The sequence below is a fragment of the Anomaloglossus baeobatrachus genome, chromosome 1, assembly GCF_048569485.1.
Source record: "Anomaloglossus baeobatrachus isolate aAnoBae1 chromosome 1, aAnoBae1.hap1, whole genome shotgun sequence".
Taxonomy (NCBI): Eukaryota; Metazoa; Chordata; class Amphibia; order Anura; family Aromobatidae; genus Anomaloglossus; species Anomaloglossus baeobatrachus.
The window spans coordinates 659810247-659827516 of NC_134353.1; the positions used below are offsets into that span (position 1 = coordinate 659810247).

Genomic DNA, 17270 nt, shown 5'->3' on the forward strand with positions numbered 1-17270 from the left:
TGACTATTTATAGCCATCTACAGCTGCCAGATACACTATAGCAATAAATATGGCTCTGATTCCAGCATATTAAAAAAAAAGCAACATATGTCTAAAAAACAAATGCATTGCTGCTGTCATACTAAACAAAATGTGGCACCTACGTGTCCAGAGATTCTACACTGCCACAAGGTACATTACGGCCCCAAAACGCGTTGGTATAATTAAACCTTGCTTATATTCTCCGTATCTCCCATCTTTTCCATGATCTGAGCCTGCACATTGTGAAAATCTCCATTTGTCCAAGCTATATGACGAATTGCTCACAAATAGGACATGTCACAGGCCAATTATTATTCTACACTCTTATTCTAGTCCCCCTGTTCCCCTGTGTATTCCATTTTTTTTTCCGTTTTAGAATCTGCCATACATTTGCGAAGATATTAGCCTGTTTTATTTAGTGCACCCAAGGGGCCAATGCTCCCTAGGAAAAAATGCAGAGCAGCGTCAAGACAAGCCCTCAAAGAATCTTTCGAGTAACTCCCCTTTGGAAAAGACTAGAAATTTGCACTAAAGTAAAAAAAAAGAACATTTCTGGAACCGTGTAGCAGATTTATTCCCTTCACAACAGTTGGAAGCAGGTATATGGAGCAGGCTCAAGGGGTGAGCCCGCTCCATACTCAGCAACTAATGACTGTGGGTTACAGCCAGGACCTGCCGCTAACAAAGGCAGGTGGAGCGGAGTCCCTCCAGCGATTGTTAACCTGTTAAATTCAGCTGTGAAAGTCTGACAAAGCCATTTAACACATGGGGGAGCACCATTCTAAGCACCAACGTGCCCGTGACGTTATCGGGAGTCTCTAATGGGTTGCTATGACAGCAGGGAGTCTGCTAAAAAGGTACGTGCTTGTCATAGCAGCAATCCTTTGAATCCCTACTTGTGGCCGTGCTTCAAGGGAGACTGATTTCTGCCTTATATAGCAACGCTGTGGGTTGCTTTGTATGTCACAAGCAGCAGACGATTGCAGCTTTAAGTACCTTAAGGGGGTTATTAAGAACAGTGAAAAGTAAAAAAAAAAGTTTTAAAACAATAGTAAAAAATTAAACATTAAAAAGTTCAAATCACCCCCCTTTTGCCCTATTAAAAATAAAGATAATATAAAAATACACATATCTGGTGTCATCGATTTCAGAAAAGTCTGATTCAATAAAAATATAAAAATAATTAACTTAATAAGTAAACTCTATAAAGAAATTAAAAAATGCCAAAATTGTTTTCTTTTTTTGGTAGCTGCAATACCACAAACAATGTTGTAACAAGCGATCAAAACATCATATCAAACCCAAAATGGTATCTATAAAACACGTTGTCTCCCCCCGCAAAAAATAAGCTATCACATAGCTCCATCGATTGAAAATTGAAAAGGTCTTGGAAAATGGAGACACAACCCCCACCAGAAACGCATTGATATATATGCTATTATAGCGCTTTCCTTGCTAATACATGATTTCCCGTGTATAAGATTTTACAAGCATGGTGCTGGACTCTATTTTACTCATCTAATGCAGGCCATGGCGGAGCCTCTGCCCGTGCTCTGAACGGAACAGTGGATAGCAGTAATGATGAGCTGGACTTTTCTTTATACATGACTCATATGTCTATGTAGATAGAATTAAAAAAAAGTATGGCTCTGGGAAGAAGGGAAGGGAATAAATGAAAACGCAAAAACAAAAATTGGCCGCATTGCAAAGGGGTTAAAAAAGAAAGCAGTGGAATACTCATGAGGAAAGAGGAAATACAATTTGATTAAAAATGTCCAAATGGACCACAGATCTGGCGCCCACGTTAACAGCCTGAAATGTACCAAGTTCTGTAAATATTCCCAATATTTTATATGAAAACTGTGACCCAGTGACAAGTGTCCCACACCTAAAGTCATCAAGTATATACAAGGGGTGACATTTTACTATTCCAAGTTAAAGAAAATATAAGGAAATGTATAATATTGTTGATAGCTGTGCAGTAATAAGGAAATCCTGAAAATCTAACCTATTTGGTGTTACTTGAAAATTAAAGTTAAAGGGACTCTGTCAGCAGGTTTCTACAGTGTAATCTGAAGACAGCATGCTGCACGAGTTAAAACAGAGAATCTAGACCTGCCTGGCCTGTCTTATCTCATAGTCTTTGCAAGTAAACAAAAATGTAAGTATACATCTGTTATCTTTAATGTTAGTGGGTCTGAGCAGGGCTGAGCTGTAGTCTGACTCCACCCCCTCTGTGATTAGCAGCTTTTATCTATGGAAATATACACTGAAAGCCAGGTGTGGGCAGGGACAGCTCCCAGAGCTCTCCTACATACAAAATCTAAAATCTGTCACTGTCTCAGAACGGCTGCATCCAGTAATCTAAGTGATAAATCGTTGAACTCAGGACCTCTTTGCCTACATCATGCTGCTCTCAGAAGATGCAGCAAAAACCTGCTGACAGATTCCCCTTAAGAAAAATTGCCATAGACACAAGAAATACTGTTAGGCCAAGCTCAGACGGCTGTATAACTTAGACAAGGATCGCTTAGCAGAGCATGCACTGGCCGCAGCTCTCCTGACCCGAGAGTGACAGCTTCATGTATTTCTATGCAGTCGGCAAGCTCGGGTTAGGAGAGCCACTGGCCAGCATGGGCACTGCGATGCAATCCTCTCTGAGTTATACGGCCATCTGATTACGGCCTTATCATGAATCAATGCTTTATAGGCAAGTTGTCATGACTAGGTCTAGCTTTAGGGATTACCACTCTATTATGGATGATTCAGACAGACTACTCATCAGGGAACAATTGTTCATAAGAACACTCATTCCTGAATATCTGGCCATCTAAACAGGTTGGGAATCACTTGTGATCGTGTAAAAACCCACGTATAAACAGGTGACACGTTGCTGATAACATGATATTCTCTGTGCACAGAACAATTGTATCAATGATTGTTCTATGCACATTGAATGTTTGTCAGCCTATCTAAACAGGCCAGGTAAGACAAGAATGCCGCGGAGACACCATCACATGTTTCTCAACGCTGGCAGGAAACTAGCCAGGTCTTTCACCGGAAAGGAACAACCAAGGGAAGGGCAATCTCCAGTCAAGGAATCCGCCTATACCAAAACATGGTATCCATCCAAAGACAGCTGTTTCGGGGTATTTGCCCCTCATCAGTGTGGAGTAGGAAACTGGCTAGTGAGAGCAATGTCTAGTAGAAGACTACATAAGTAAGGATGGTTCACCTCGGGGAGATCAACATCCAACACCGCAGAGACACCATCACGTGTTTCTCAACGCAGTGACACTAGAACAAGGCCCCCTGGGAAAATATGCAAAACAAGAATGCCGCGGCGCAACCATCACATGTTTCTCAACAGTGGCAGGAAACTAGCCAGGTATTTCACCAGGAAGGAACAACCACAGGAAGGGCAGTCTCCAGTGAAGGAAACCACCTATACCAAAACATGGTATCCATCCACAGACAGCTGTTTCGGGGCATTGTTTTGCATATTTTCCCAGGGGGCTTTGTTCTAGTGTCACTGCGTTGAGAAACACGTGATGGTACCTCCGCGGTGTTGGACGTTGATCTCCCCGCGGTCAACCATCCTTACCTATGTAGTCTTCTACTAGGCATTGCTCCCACTAGCCAGTTTCCTACTCCACACTGATGAGGGGCAAATACCCCGAAACAGCTGTCTGTGGATGGATACCATGTTTTGGTATAGGCGGTTTCCTTGACTGGAGACTGCCCTTCCCGTGGTTGTTCCTTCCCGGTGAAAGACCTGGCTATTTTCCTGCCAGCGTTGAGAAACATGTGATGATGTCTCCGCGGCATTCTTGTTCTGCATATTTTCCCAGGGGGCCTTGTTCTAGTGTCACTGCGTTGAGAAACCCGTGATGGTGTCTCCGTGGTGTTGGATGTTGATCTCCCCGAGGTCAACCATCCTTACCTATGTATCTAAACAGGCCAGGACCACCGATTAGCTTGTATGTAGACAATCAGTGGTCATTTAATAATCTGGGGTCAGCTTGTCTAAAGTGGTCATTACAATCGAATGCTCTTGTGGCACCCTTGTGGCTTCAGGCGCGACAGTGTACTGCACCTCCCCGAGGTGGTCGTCACTAGTTAACCATCAACAATATACTCAACTAACATATACCCCGGGAGCTCTTCCACTGGGACTGGGCTAGAGTAGGTGCTGAGGTGGCCATCATGAGGTATGGGACCTCTTGCCCACTAGTTCAGGAACCCAGGAGGCGGGATACCAACAGGGGTATTTAGGAGCCATTATACTCAGTAGTCAGTCAGCTCTGGGCGCAGCAAACACAAGGTCGCCGTCTGGAGGAGATTGGCAAGCAAAGACACGGATGGTTCTGGGCCCGTAGTCTGGAGCTGGAAGCTCGACCTGGGTTCTTAGGAAAGAAGGGGGATCCCAGGGATTGCGGGGAGTGCGGAAGGCACCCATGACCTGTTCCATGGCCCAAGAGCTGGGGTGGAGGGAAACCGTTGAAAAGAGACGCACAGAAAAATAAACACCAGCCTTGACCTCCGAAGTATCGGGGATCAGCTGAAGCCCATCACAGCGCAGCCTGGTACTCCAACAGCGGTGTGTTTCCAGTGAGTAAAGAACTTAAACTGCACCCTCTGTGTTGTACCGTTACTGCCGGCGCTCTCAACATCGCGCCCCTGCGCCATAGGCGACTACTACTCCTATCTTCTTCCCTGGGCCAAGCTCTACCTGTGGAGAGCTGCAACACCCAAGCTACGTTAACATCCGCCCCAGAAGAGAGAGACCCTCCGAAGCGGGCCTCCCATTATAGCAGTGTTTCTCAACTCCAGTCCTCAAGACCCACCAACAGATCATGTTTTCAGGTTTTCCTCAATCAGGTTTTCAGGATTTCCTTAATGGTGCACAGGTGATGGAATTATTCCCTGTCTAACATTGAGGAAAACCTGAAAACATGATCTGTTGGTGGGTATTGAGGACTGGAGTTGAGAAACACTGCATTATAGCCACACACCACAGGTGGTGTCACGAACAACAACCCCTATCGTCCCCATCCCCAGATTTAGTGACACCGCCGGAGTCACGGAACTGGGCAAGGCCACCGCTGCGACCCAGGAGAAGAACTGCAGCCCGATGACCCCGTGGACGCGTCACTCTCATTACATGTAAGAAAGCCAGTGACTACAATGCCCTGAAAAGAGAAAAGTTAATTACAAATTAAGACGATAATAACATTGTGTGCAAAATTATTATTAAACGATTTGTATTTTTGATAATTTTATTATTGCACAACTTCAGTGCTGTTGGTCAGTCTAAAGCAGGGGTCTCAAACACATGGCCCCTGATGCAGCTTCTTGCGGCCCGCAAGCTCCTTGATGATCGCGACCCTATGCCGGGGGCAACAGCCATCTGCACTTTACTAAGTTCAGATGATTGATTTCCGCTACGCACAGAAATTCTCTGCAGAGATTCACCAATGGCAGCCACTGGCCAATCAGAGGCCAGCAGGCGACATCATACACTGGCGTTATTATTAATCTTTCATCTTTAAGGCCTTCACTGGCACCTAAGCAGTGGAGAACTTTAATGCATGTGATGGAGCACTGTCCTGCATAAAAATCATGATTTTCTTAAAAGTTGTAGACTATTTCCGTACCTCTGCTTGAAGAAAGTGTCTTCTTAAAAGCTGGCATTAGGTTTGGGAGTTGATTATGAGTCAATCTTCAATGGGAAAAGGTTCAACCAGCTGATCTTTAATAATACCAGCCCATAGTAGTACCCACCTCCACCTTGATGGCGTCGAAGTGGAGATACGTGCCCCTTACTGATCTAGACACAGGCCCATCCATCTGGTCCGTCAACAGTCACTCTCATCTCATCCTCCCACACAACCTGTGAAAAATCTTTCTTTGCCCAATTTTCAAATTTCTACCTCTGTATCTTGTTCAGTAGTGGTCGGGTTTCAGCCTTTCTAAAGCAGGCTTTACACGCTACAATATATCTAACGATGTGTCGGCGGGGTCACGTCGTAAGTGACGCACATCCGGCATTGTTACTGATATTGTAGTGTGTGAAACCTACGTGCGATTGCGATTGAACGAATAAACGTTGATCGCATACACGTCGTTCAAAACCTAAAAATTGAACGTCGAGTTGTTCAATGTTCCCGAGGCAGCACACATCGCAGTGTGCGACACCCCGGGAACGATGAACAGATCTTACCTGCGTCCCGCGGCTCCTGCCGGCTATGCGGAAGGAAGGAGGTGGGCGGGATGTTTACGTCTCACTCATCTCCGCTTCTATTGTCCAACTGCCGTGTGACGTCGCTGTGACGCCGAACGTCCCTCCCACTCCAGGAAGTGGATGTTCGCCGCCCACATCGAGGTCGTATGGTAGGTAAGTGACGGAAATTAATCGTTTGTGCGACACGGTCAACAAATTGAACGTGCCACACATACGATGGGGGCGTGTCACATCGCATACAATATCGTATGCTTAATTGTAAGGTGTAAAGCAGGCTTTACCTTGCCCATGTCTCTGAGCACCGGACACATTGTACTTCTGGCACTCCAGGGAGGTTGCAGTTCTGGAATATGACAGCGCAGGGCGATAATGGATTCCTGGTTGCTTCACATTTGATTCTTCTCAAATCTCAAATCTTTGGCAATTATTGTGCTCTTTTTTTCTTAACACATTTTTTGCTACTCTGATGACTACTTGCAAAAAAACATTTGATACTTCAGTGATCATGCCCCAATATCTTAGTAATTTCATGAGTGCTGCATTGCTCTGTAAGGCCCCTTTCACACATCAGTTTTTTTGCCATCAGTCACAATCCGTGGATTCGTTTTTTTCTCATTGACTTGTATTAGCGACGGATTGCGACGGATGGCCTCACATTTCATCTGGCGTTCGATGGATCCATGGAAAAATGTTTGTCCATCGGATGGAGAGAACGTCTACAGTAAAGTTTTTTGTGTACGTTAAAAAAAAGGACAGCAACGGATCCGTCGCTGTCCATCATTTGGTAGAATGGAAGCCTATGGGCACAGGATCCGTCGTAATCCGTCAAATGACGGAATTCAGCGTCGGATCCGTTTTTTTTTTAACTGCGCATGCTCAGATGGGGTGTTAAAACACTGTTGGGCTGAAAAAAACTAATGCGGCGGATCCATTTTTTCAACGGATCCGTCGCATCAGTTTTTCCACAATCTGCAACGGATCCGTTGATCCGTCGAGCCAACGGATTGTGACTGATGGCAAAAAACTGATGTATGAAAAGGGGCCTAATGCGGGCGTCACACGAGACGATCTATCGTGCGATCGCACGAGCGATCGCACCCGCCCCCGTCGTTTGTGCGTCACGGGCAATTAGTTGCCCGTGGCGCACAAAGTCGTTAAACCCCCGTCACACGCACTTACCTGCTGAGCGACGCCGCTGTGGGCGGCGAACATTCACTTCCTGAAGGGGGTGGGACGTTCGGCGTTACAGCGACGTCACTCAGCGGCCGCCCAATAGAAGTGGAGGGGCGGAGATGAGCAGGACGAACATCCCGCCCATCTCCTTTCTTCCACATTGCGGGTCGGGAGGCAGGTAAGGAGAGGTTCCTCGATCCTGCGGTGTCACATGTACCAATGTGTGCTGCCGTAGGAACGAGGAACATCTTCGTTACTGCTGCAGCAACGATATTTGAGAATGGACCCCCATGTCACCGATGAGCGATTTTGCACGTTTTTGCAACGATGCAAAATCGCTTTAAGGTGTCACACGCAACGGCATCGCTAAAGCAACCGGATGTGCGTAACAAATTCCGTGACCCCAACGAGATCGCTTGAGTGATGTCGCAGCGTGTAAAGCGGCCTTTACACTGAGTTGTTCATGGAACCAGTATTGATTTCTCCAACGTGTCCTAGGAGTTGTCTTTCAACAAGACCCAGCCAGGCTGCATGTTACTCATGCTACAATAAACAGCCGTTGTGGCACAATTATGCTCCCGTGGCCTGCAGCGTCTCTGGCCGTATTTCCCAATGAGCACAACTGGAACGTCATTGGTCAGCAATTGCAAAGGAAGCTGCCAGCAGTGGATCTTGGTGATTTGTGAGCCTAAATGCATTCATTGCGGCAGAACATTTCTCAGACAACCATTAATAACATCAAAGACAGCATGCGCCAAAGAGTGGAATTGCGGGTATTTCTGCATGTGGCGCTCATACTTGATACTGAAACATTTGAGATGTTTTGAAAAATGTGTTTCCATTTTTCATCATTTATATATTATCAACATGAGTATATATTAGCAGTGAATAAACCCACAGCTGTTGATTTATATAGGATAGAAGGTAAATTAACAGCTTTGTTCAAAAAAAGATGTCTGCACCTTTCTTTTTCGCAAAGACTACAATTACCAGGAGAATGAGAATATACATTGCTATTGGCGATATTTGCTGATTGTGGGATGTTTCATTTACATTTTCAGTTTAAAACCGTCTTTCCATAAAGGACAAGAGAATCAATAAAGTCACCAGAAAGATTGCTTTATCGTATAGGAGTATCCACAGTCTTCGAGGAAAAAGAAGGAAATGTCATAAAGTAATATTTAAAAAAAAAAATCCACTATTCACCGCTTAAATGTCCCACCGATCGAACGCAGATTATCAAGTAGTCCAGTCAGTCTTTGTTTAGAATCTCGCAGTGATTATATGCCAAGACTATACATGACGGCCGTAGCCAAAGAGTTGGCTTAGCAATCATGTGGCATACTGCTGGCATCACATTTGAAGCCTGAGCATTGTGCCAGTGAGTAGATAGCATGACCGCAATTTTCAGGGATCGGCTGCAGAAGCCACTCATCCATGGCAGATGGGAAGCAAAGACCGATGGTGGCCCCCAGAGACCCCTGCACTGGATCGTCAGGCTCAGAATTCACAATACATGTACAATAAATGGACACGCTCCATACATTATCACATAGATCTTACACCTGATGTAAATTTGTGTTCGTCGCTGTGCCAAATTTTCCTATCAAATATTAAAATGAGAATTTTCTGAGATCGGCTATAGGTAGTGAAAACTTTCCTAAAGTTTTATCCACTTATTATGACATGGATTGTCAAAGTAAGTACACCAGCCCCCCCAGGTCTAAGACCTCTAAATAATATTGCATGCAGTTTACACTGTGAAATCTTAAGACAAATTCACTTTAAGTGGATTGTTTGTAGTTTATAAAACTTGTAACAGAAGTCTTATCTGACCAAGAGGGATATCGTGACTAGTGTTGAGCGGACCCGAACTTTAAAAGTCCGGATCCACGCGGTTTCAGCGTCCGATCCGGGTCCGACCTGCACCCGGGAATCCGGCTGCACGATCCGGGTTCGGGATTTATTTATTTTTTTTTCTCTCTCTCTCTTTCTCTGTTTCTCTCTCTCTTCTCTCTCTCTTCTCTCTCTCTCTCGTCCCTGGATCCGCTCCCCATTGACTTACATTGGGCCGGATTCCGGATCGGATCCGGACTTCTCTGACAACCCGCGATGGATCCACCGGACCCGGATTATTAGCAATACGCTCAACTCTAATCATGACCTGTGGCGCCATTTTTCTTTTAGCGATCAATTATACATGGTCGATTATACGCAGTCCATATACAGGTCTCCCGATCTGAGCTAACTGCTTTATGGGCAGATATGAAGCAGTTCGCTCTGGTTCGGACACATGGCAGCCGGATTGGGTCTTCCAATGCGTAAACAGGTCTTCACGGATGTGTAAATCCAGTCTTATCCTTATTTACAAAACAATGCAATGAAAAGTTCACATTAATTCCTATAGAAATGTAGTGAACACACTAATATATTCCGGTTAGATACATAAATAGATAACTAGGTAGATGAAGGGATACTTTTGGCACTCCGTGTCATCAGGTATATCATTTCTGACCTAGTTTTCCTAGGTGCAGGCGGATTAGACTTTGCTTTTTTAAGAATGCAGATCTCTGTGCCAATGACCTGGACTGGGACTTAGGTAAACACATTTAAACATTCTGCTACATCAAAAATGAAAAGCCCATGATGAGGTGGAGGGAGGCCAGGTGCATACACCGTGTGCCAGGTGCATACACTGTGTGCCAGGTTACCATATTCAGTATAATACTCTCAGCCAGAAGGGAAAATCCTTCAGGTGTCAAATATCACTTGCAGCCATCTGTATATTCCCCCTAGTATTAACTTCATGAATGGGGTGAACATGAGCAGGTCTCAAAGGAATTACCCAAGATGTAAAACAGAGAGGCTGGAAGACTTACACATCCTTAGCAGGCAGGTTCTTCCCCTCCACCAGTCTGAAATAGAGAGCTGTATTCCTTGCCATATCGGAGAATGACTCAAGTTGCAAATCTTCAGATTGAGGATAGAAGTCAGAAAGCCCCTCTAGGCAGCTCCATCACTCCATCAGAGGACCCTGGGGCTCCACTGTCACCCATGCTGTGAGTTCAGCAGCCCTGGCCAGGGTGGGGAACACTCCTATAGTAGTAAGGGCATGTAGACCAATTGTGGCTGCCTGCCAGCTAGGATCAGTAGCCACAACCCTGCACAGGACCACTGTGCACATTAGAGGAGCAATGCCCCCTGGTATGGGTGTATAAGACTGGCAGATCCTAGGGAGAACGAGTGCTGTTCAGGGAAGCACTATCCACAGGTTGGAAGCGCAGCTCTGAGCTCCTGTTCTGCTGCTGGTCTCTGCCTCCACACAGGAGATAGGAGGAGACAGCACAGCCCCCCCTGCAGGTAGCCTTGTGTTATGGGAAGGAGCCTGTGTTTACCTGTGTATACAACATGCTCCCTGCTGCTAGGATGGCAGGCTTCCTGCTGCCTGCCTGCTGCCTGCCTGCTGCCTTCTCTGAATGCAGAGCTGCTGCTTACATAACCCACTGTGGTCCTGGAGAACAGGGAAGCTGTATATATGTATGATCCTGACAATCAAAGCTTTGGATCATTGTGCTGTGCTTATTCATTGCTTTCATAGGATTTTAGCCAGATAAAATGCTCCCTATGGCTCAAAGAAGGTTCCATACCTTTAGGGGATGTGCGCACGTGTGCGTATTGCATGCAGTTACGCTGCGTTCTGCACCGCAGCGTAACTGCATGCGTTCTGCGTCCTCTGCAGTCTATGGAGATTGTGCAGGAGCCGTGCGCACATGGTGTATTAGAGCGCAGCGATTCGGCTGCTGCCCGAAGCATGCGTTCTAAGAAGTGACATGTCACTTCTTCCATGCGGTTTGCATGCTGTCTATAGGGAGAGGCAGCATTCAGAGCGCACGTTCTCTGCCGGCACCATGCGCTTCAGAACGGAGCTTTTCAGCTGCACTCTGAAGCGCACCTTTTAGGTGCGGTGCAGAGCGCACACGTGCGCACACAGCCTTAGAGTATGTGCACACGGTGCATTTCTGTTGCATTTTTTTATGCTCAGTTTTGTCACAAAAGCTGAATGGTTTCCTGATTCCAGTAAAGTGACTAAGGCTATGTGCGCACGTTGCGTACATTCACTGCAGAAATTTCTGCAGCGATCTGAAGAGCACATGTGCGCTTTAAATCGCTGCAGAAATGTCCGTAGTGAAAGCCGATTCCATGCGCTCTGCCTGCAGCTCCTGCCATAGACAGAGCAGGAGCTGCCGGCAAAGCGCAGGAAAGAAGTGACACTTCATTTTACGCAGCGCTTCGGCAGTAGCCGAAGCGCTGCGCTCTTAAACGCCACGTGCGCACGGCCCCTGCACAATCTCCATAGACTGTGCAGGGGACGCAGGACGCATGCAGTTACGCTGCGCTACAAAGCGTAACTGCATGTATTTACGCAACGTGCGCACATAGCCTTAGAATCCTGAAGCCTCCTGCATATCTGGAGTATCTTCTCTTTGCAGATGTAAATCTGCTGAATGTCAATTATTTCAGCGTTTTTGCTGCAGATGTCACCCATATTAATGAATGGGGAAAAATCTGCACTAAATACTTGCCTATTTAAGGCCACGTTGCGTTGTCTCTGCAGAAATTTCGGCAGCGATTTGAACAGCACACGTGCGCTTCAAATCGCTGCAGAAACAGTCCGTAATGAAAAGCCAATTTCATGCGCTCTGGATGCAGCCCCTCCCATAGACAGAGCGGGGGGCTGCATCCAAAGCGCACGGAATAAGTGACATGTTGCTTTTTAGAACGCAGCGATTTGGCAGCATGCAAATCGCTGCGTTCTAAAACGCAACGTGCGCATGGATTATGCACAATCTTCACAGATTGTGCTGGGGACGCAGGGCGCATGCAGTTACGCTGTGGTGCAGAACGCAGCATAACTGCATGCAATACCCACGCGTGGTGCAGAAATATCTGCACCAAATACTTAGAGAAATGGTCCAAAGTCAAACTAAATTTAATTGTAAATCCCTATGTATTTCCAAACTATTTCCTAATATAATTGCAATAAAAAATTTCCTACCGTTCCCTAAGTACACTAACTACTATTTTGTTCAGAGCAAGGGACAGAGGTTGCAGTCGCTGTCACAGCCTCTGCCCCCTCCCCATATACATATATACAGTGCCTTGCGACAGTATTCAGCCCCCTTGATTTTTTTCAACCTTTTCCCACATTTCAGGCTTCAAACATAAAGATAAAAATGTTAATGTTATGGTGAAGAATCAACAACAAGTGGGACACAATTGTGAAGTTGAACGTAATTTAGTGCTTATGTTAAACTTTTTTAAAAAAATAAATAACTGAAAATTGGGGCATGCAATATTATTCGGCCCCTTTAAGTTAATACTTTGTAGCGCCACCTTTTGCTGCGATTACAGCTGCAAGTCGCTTGGGGTATGTCTCTATCAGTTTTGCACATCGAGAGACTGAAATTCTTGCCCATTCTTCCTTTGCAAACAGCTCGAGCTCAGTGAGGTTGGATGCAGAGCGTTTGTGTACAGCAGTTGTAATGTGAATGTATAAAAATATGTTTATTACTAATGTTTACCCTATGTAAATGAGCAGGGGCTCTAGCTCCATCAGCAGTCATTTTATATCTAACAAGAGAGGATTAAGTAACAGAAAGGGCGCAGTGAATAAGAAAAATAATGAGAATACGTTATGTAAGAGACAGTGCTATACCTAACAAGAGAGGACACTATATAATAAGGGACAGCGCCATACATAACTAGCGAGGATGCTAATAAGAGACAGTGTTATACATAATAAAAGGAGAAACAATGTAATTAAGGACGGCGCTTTACATAGTGAGTACACTAAATGCTAATGGACAGTGCTATACATAATAAGGCTACAATCCTGCATCCGTGTCTCACAGATCTCATTCTCAGCTCTGTAATTTTAACTGATATGTGAATAGATCTATGAAACTCTAGGTGTCCGTGTGCCATCTGATAAAAAAGTCTGGCGACACACGGAAATTTCACACAGGAATGAGAGAATGTGGCCTAAGGGTTTTAACATATAACTGCAATATACCAAGTCATACAGTACAGAATAAACATTTCCTTAAAATCTCTTACCGCTGATGTCTCATCTGATTAGTTTTCTGTTGTTTCTTCTGGTCAGACCTTCACGTCACCATCTTCCAGCCACAACTCATCTTGTCACACTGATCATCACAGCCCTGAAAATAACAAGGTCACATATACTGTTTATATATATTTTCCTCCTGAATAAAAAATCCCCCAGACTGAGAGGTTATCAGGGTCATCTCATGAATTGTGGGGTGTGGAAGACACTATGAGGGCCATATAATGAATTGTGGTATGGGAAGGTTGTTATCAGGGCCATATAATGAATTGTGTGGTGGGGAGGACGCTATGAGGGCCATATAATGAATTTTGGGGTCGGGGAGAATGCTATGAGGGCTACTTAATTTCTGGGGTGGGGAAGGACACTATGAAGGCCATATAATGAATTATGGGGTGGGGAGGATGCTATGAGGGCCATATAATTTGTGGATTGGGGGAGGAAACTCTATGAGCCATGTAATGAATTGTGGGGTGCGGAGTAGGCTTTGAGGCCATATAATGAATTGTGGAGCGGAAGATATGAGGAACTTAGCATCGTCCCCCACCATTCAATTAATTTTATAGGGAACCTGTCAGGTCCCCCTTGCCTTCCAACCAAGCTGCATTCACATCTGTATGTCAAAGTTCCCTGCCTATCCAGCCCTGTGTAATGTTAAACTACGAAATGAATGTTTAAAAAAACATGTATAAACTGCCCTGTCACTGTGCTAATTAGGGCAGTGCCTAGTTGATGGGGCGTTAGTTCCCCAGACAAGTTGGCCCTCTTTCAATGTTATCAAGCCCCTGTGGATGTGATAACATGATTTCTACAAGCTGGTATCACTGCAGCTCCTGGAAATCTTGCACATGTGCGTGGCTGTGTTCACTTACATTGAATCTCATCTGAAGTCGGGTGTACGCGTCCCAGCTTCAGAGAGGCACACTGGGCATGATCAGAAATGCAGAAGCTGTTTCTCTGATCATTCGCAGTGTGCCTCTCTGAAGCCGGGACGCGTACACCCGACTTCAGATGAGATTCAATGTGAGTGAACACAGTTGCGAGGATGCGCAAGTTTTCCATGAGCTGCAGTGATGCCGGCTTGTGGAAATCATGTTATCACATCCACAGGGGCATGATAGCATGGAAAGAGGGCTGACTAGTCAAGGCCCTAATTAGCATAGCAACAGCGCAAAATCCTTTTTTTTAAAGGGAACTTGTCACCAGATTTGGCAACTATAAGCTGCGGATACCACCAGTAAGCTCTTATATACGGCATTCAAGAATACTGTATATAAGAGCAAAGGCCATTCTGTATAAAGGAAAAAAACACTTATCATGCTCACCTAAGCGGTCCGGTCCGATGGGTGTCGCTGCTCTCCGGTCTGGCTCCTTCTCTATCGGCGATCACCATCCTCCTTCGCAGGCCCATGTGCATGACACGTCCTACATCATTCACACGGGCCGGCATTGCGGTACTGCACTGGTGCACTTTGATCTGCCCTGCGGAAGGCAGATCAAAGTATTGTAGTGCACATGCGCAGACGGTCTTTGACCTTTCCTTGCGCCTGCACACTACAGTACTTTGGTCTGCTCTGAGCAGGGCAGATCAAAGTCTGCCTGTGCAGTACCGCAATGTCTGCCTATGTGGATGACGTAGGCTGCATCATCCACACGGACCTGCGAAGGAGGACGGCAAACGCCGCAGAGAGGAGGAGCCGGACCGGAGAGCAGCAACACCCATCGAACCAGTCCACCCCAGTAGAAGAGTATTATAAAAGTGATTTGTATGTTACACAGAGCGGCCTGGACTCATATACTGCATTCTTGAATACTGTATATAAGGGCTTACTGGTGGTGGCCGCAGGTTATAGGGGACAAGTCTGGTGACAGGTTCCCTTTAAACACTCATTTTAGCCAATAACATTACACAGGGTGGGTTATGCAGTGAATTTTTACATACTGATACGAATGCTGCTGGAGGGCTTAAGCTGGTGTCACACACAGCGACAACGACAACGACGTCGCTGCTACGTCACCATTTTCTGTGACGTTGCAGCGACGTCCCGTCGCTGTCGCTGTGTGTGACATCCAGCAACGACCTGGCCCCTGCTGTGAGGTCGCCGGTCGTTGCTGAATGTCCAGCTTCATTTTTTCGTCGTCACTCTCCCGCTGTGACACACACATCGCTGTGTGTGACAGCGAGAGAGCGACGAAATGAAGCGAGCAGGAGCCGGCACTGGCAGCTGCGGTAAGCTGTAACCAGCGTAAACATCGGGTAACCAAGGGAAGTCCTTTCCCTGGTTACCCGATGTTTACGCTGGTTACCAGCCTCCGCTCTTGCTGCCAGCGCCGGCTCCTGCACTGTGACATGTGGCTGCAGTATGCATCGGGTAATTAACCCGATGTATACTGTAGCAAAGAGAGCAAGGAGCCAGCGCTAAGCAGTGCGCGCGGCTCCCTGCTCTCTGCACTGTGACATGTAGCTGCAGCACACATCAGGTTAATTAACCCGATGTGTACTGTACCTAGGAGAGCAAGGAGCCAGCGCTAAGCGCGGCTCCCTGCTCTCTGAACATGTAACACAGCGACGTTATGATCGCTGCTTCTGCTGTGTTTGACAGCTAAGCAGCGATCATAACAGCGACTTACAAGGTCGCTGTTACGTCACCGAAAATGGTGACGTAACAGCGACGTCGTTGTCGCTGTCGTTTAGTGTGAACCCAGCTTTAGGTGGAACTGACAAGTTGCCTTTAAATGCACATATAATGTCCCATTCCCACCCCCTTACCCCCATGCACCATAAGGCCCTGATGCACCTCTTCTATCCTTTACACTGATCCCAATCCTTCCCTTCCTTATTGTCCCCTCCTTAAGCTATTTAAGAAAAAAAAAGTCACCCCTCACCTCTCCGCTTGGGCCCCCGCCACGCCGCTTCTTTTTCTGCTGGGAACTTTTCAAATGAGAGAGACGTGTGTGCGCGGTGTGGTGACGTCATCAGGGTGCACGCGCCTGTGTCACAAAGACAGTGCCGGGCAGGGACCAGAGGACATATGCCTGTGTTCCGCTAATACTGTGTGGAGCTGCAGCATCGCTCCCTGCCCAGCACGCTGCATGTGATGAGTGCAATCTGGCCAGGGGCCCCTGGAGCCACGAGCCCAGGACAACAGGTCAGATTTCCCTCATTACTGACCAGCCAGGAAGGGCCCCCTGAATCTTCGGGCCCCGGTGCGACTGCACCAGCGGTATGTCCGTCACTGGGCTGGAGCCTGTTCAGGGCAGAAGCGGAAAAAGAACACATGTGCAAAAAGAAACCAGTGCAAGGAGCAGGTGAAAGAGCAGAGAGAACAGAGTAGGGGCAGACATATCATTGGTGCAGCCAAAAGGTGAGGGGGCCAATTACCACCTCCAAGGCAGGTGGAACTGTGCATTTTGATAAATTTTTTTGAGCTGTATAGGGCCCATATTTTGTACTTGTGTAACGGGGTGCCAGGGGTGCCTCGGGGATTGTAGTCGTGGCCCCTTTTTCTATCAGGCCAACCCCCGGCTCCGCCGTCACTATTGGGACAGGGGATTGTTCTGTGGGGCAGAGTGTGGTGGAAAAGAGCATACTTTCAGCCGCAGGAAGACTCTTCAGGCAGGGATCAGATAAACCAAACGACATCTTTATTGCACAGAGTTTCACAGACAGCTCAATGCACGGATTTTGTAGCGCACGGTCACAAT

At 46.5% G+C, this 17270-nt stretch overlaps 1 protein-coding gene across 2 annotated transcripts in view; it reads right to left on the minus strand.

Annotated features, from left to right (window-relative positions):
* Nucleotides 1-10860, minus strand: part of RASAL1 (RAS protein activator like 1) — a 150229-nt gene extending 139369 nt beyond the window's left edge. Inside the window, exon 1 of one of the 2 annotated variants that reach the window (XM_075319996.1) lies at nt 10318-10417. In XM_075319996.1, coding sequence (XP_075176111.1) covers nt 10318-10382 — 65 coding nt within the window. In that variant the 5' untranslated portion in view covers nt 10383-10417. Of the gene's footprint in view, nt 1-10317 lie in introns of both variants that reach the window. The other variant, XM_075319995.1, reaches the window with a different exon arrangement.
* Between the last annotated feature and the right edge of the window lie 6410 nt (nt 10861-17270).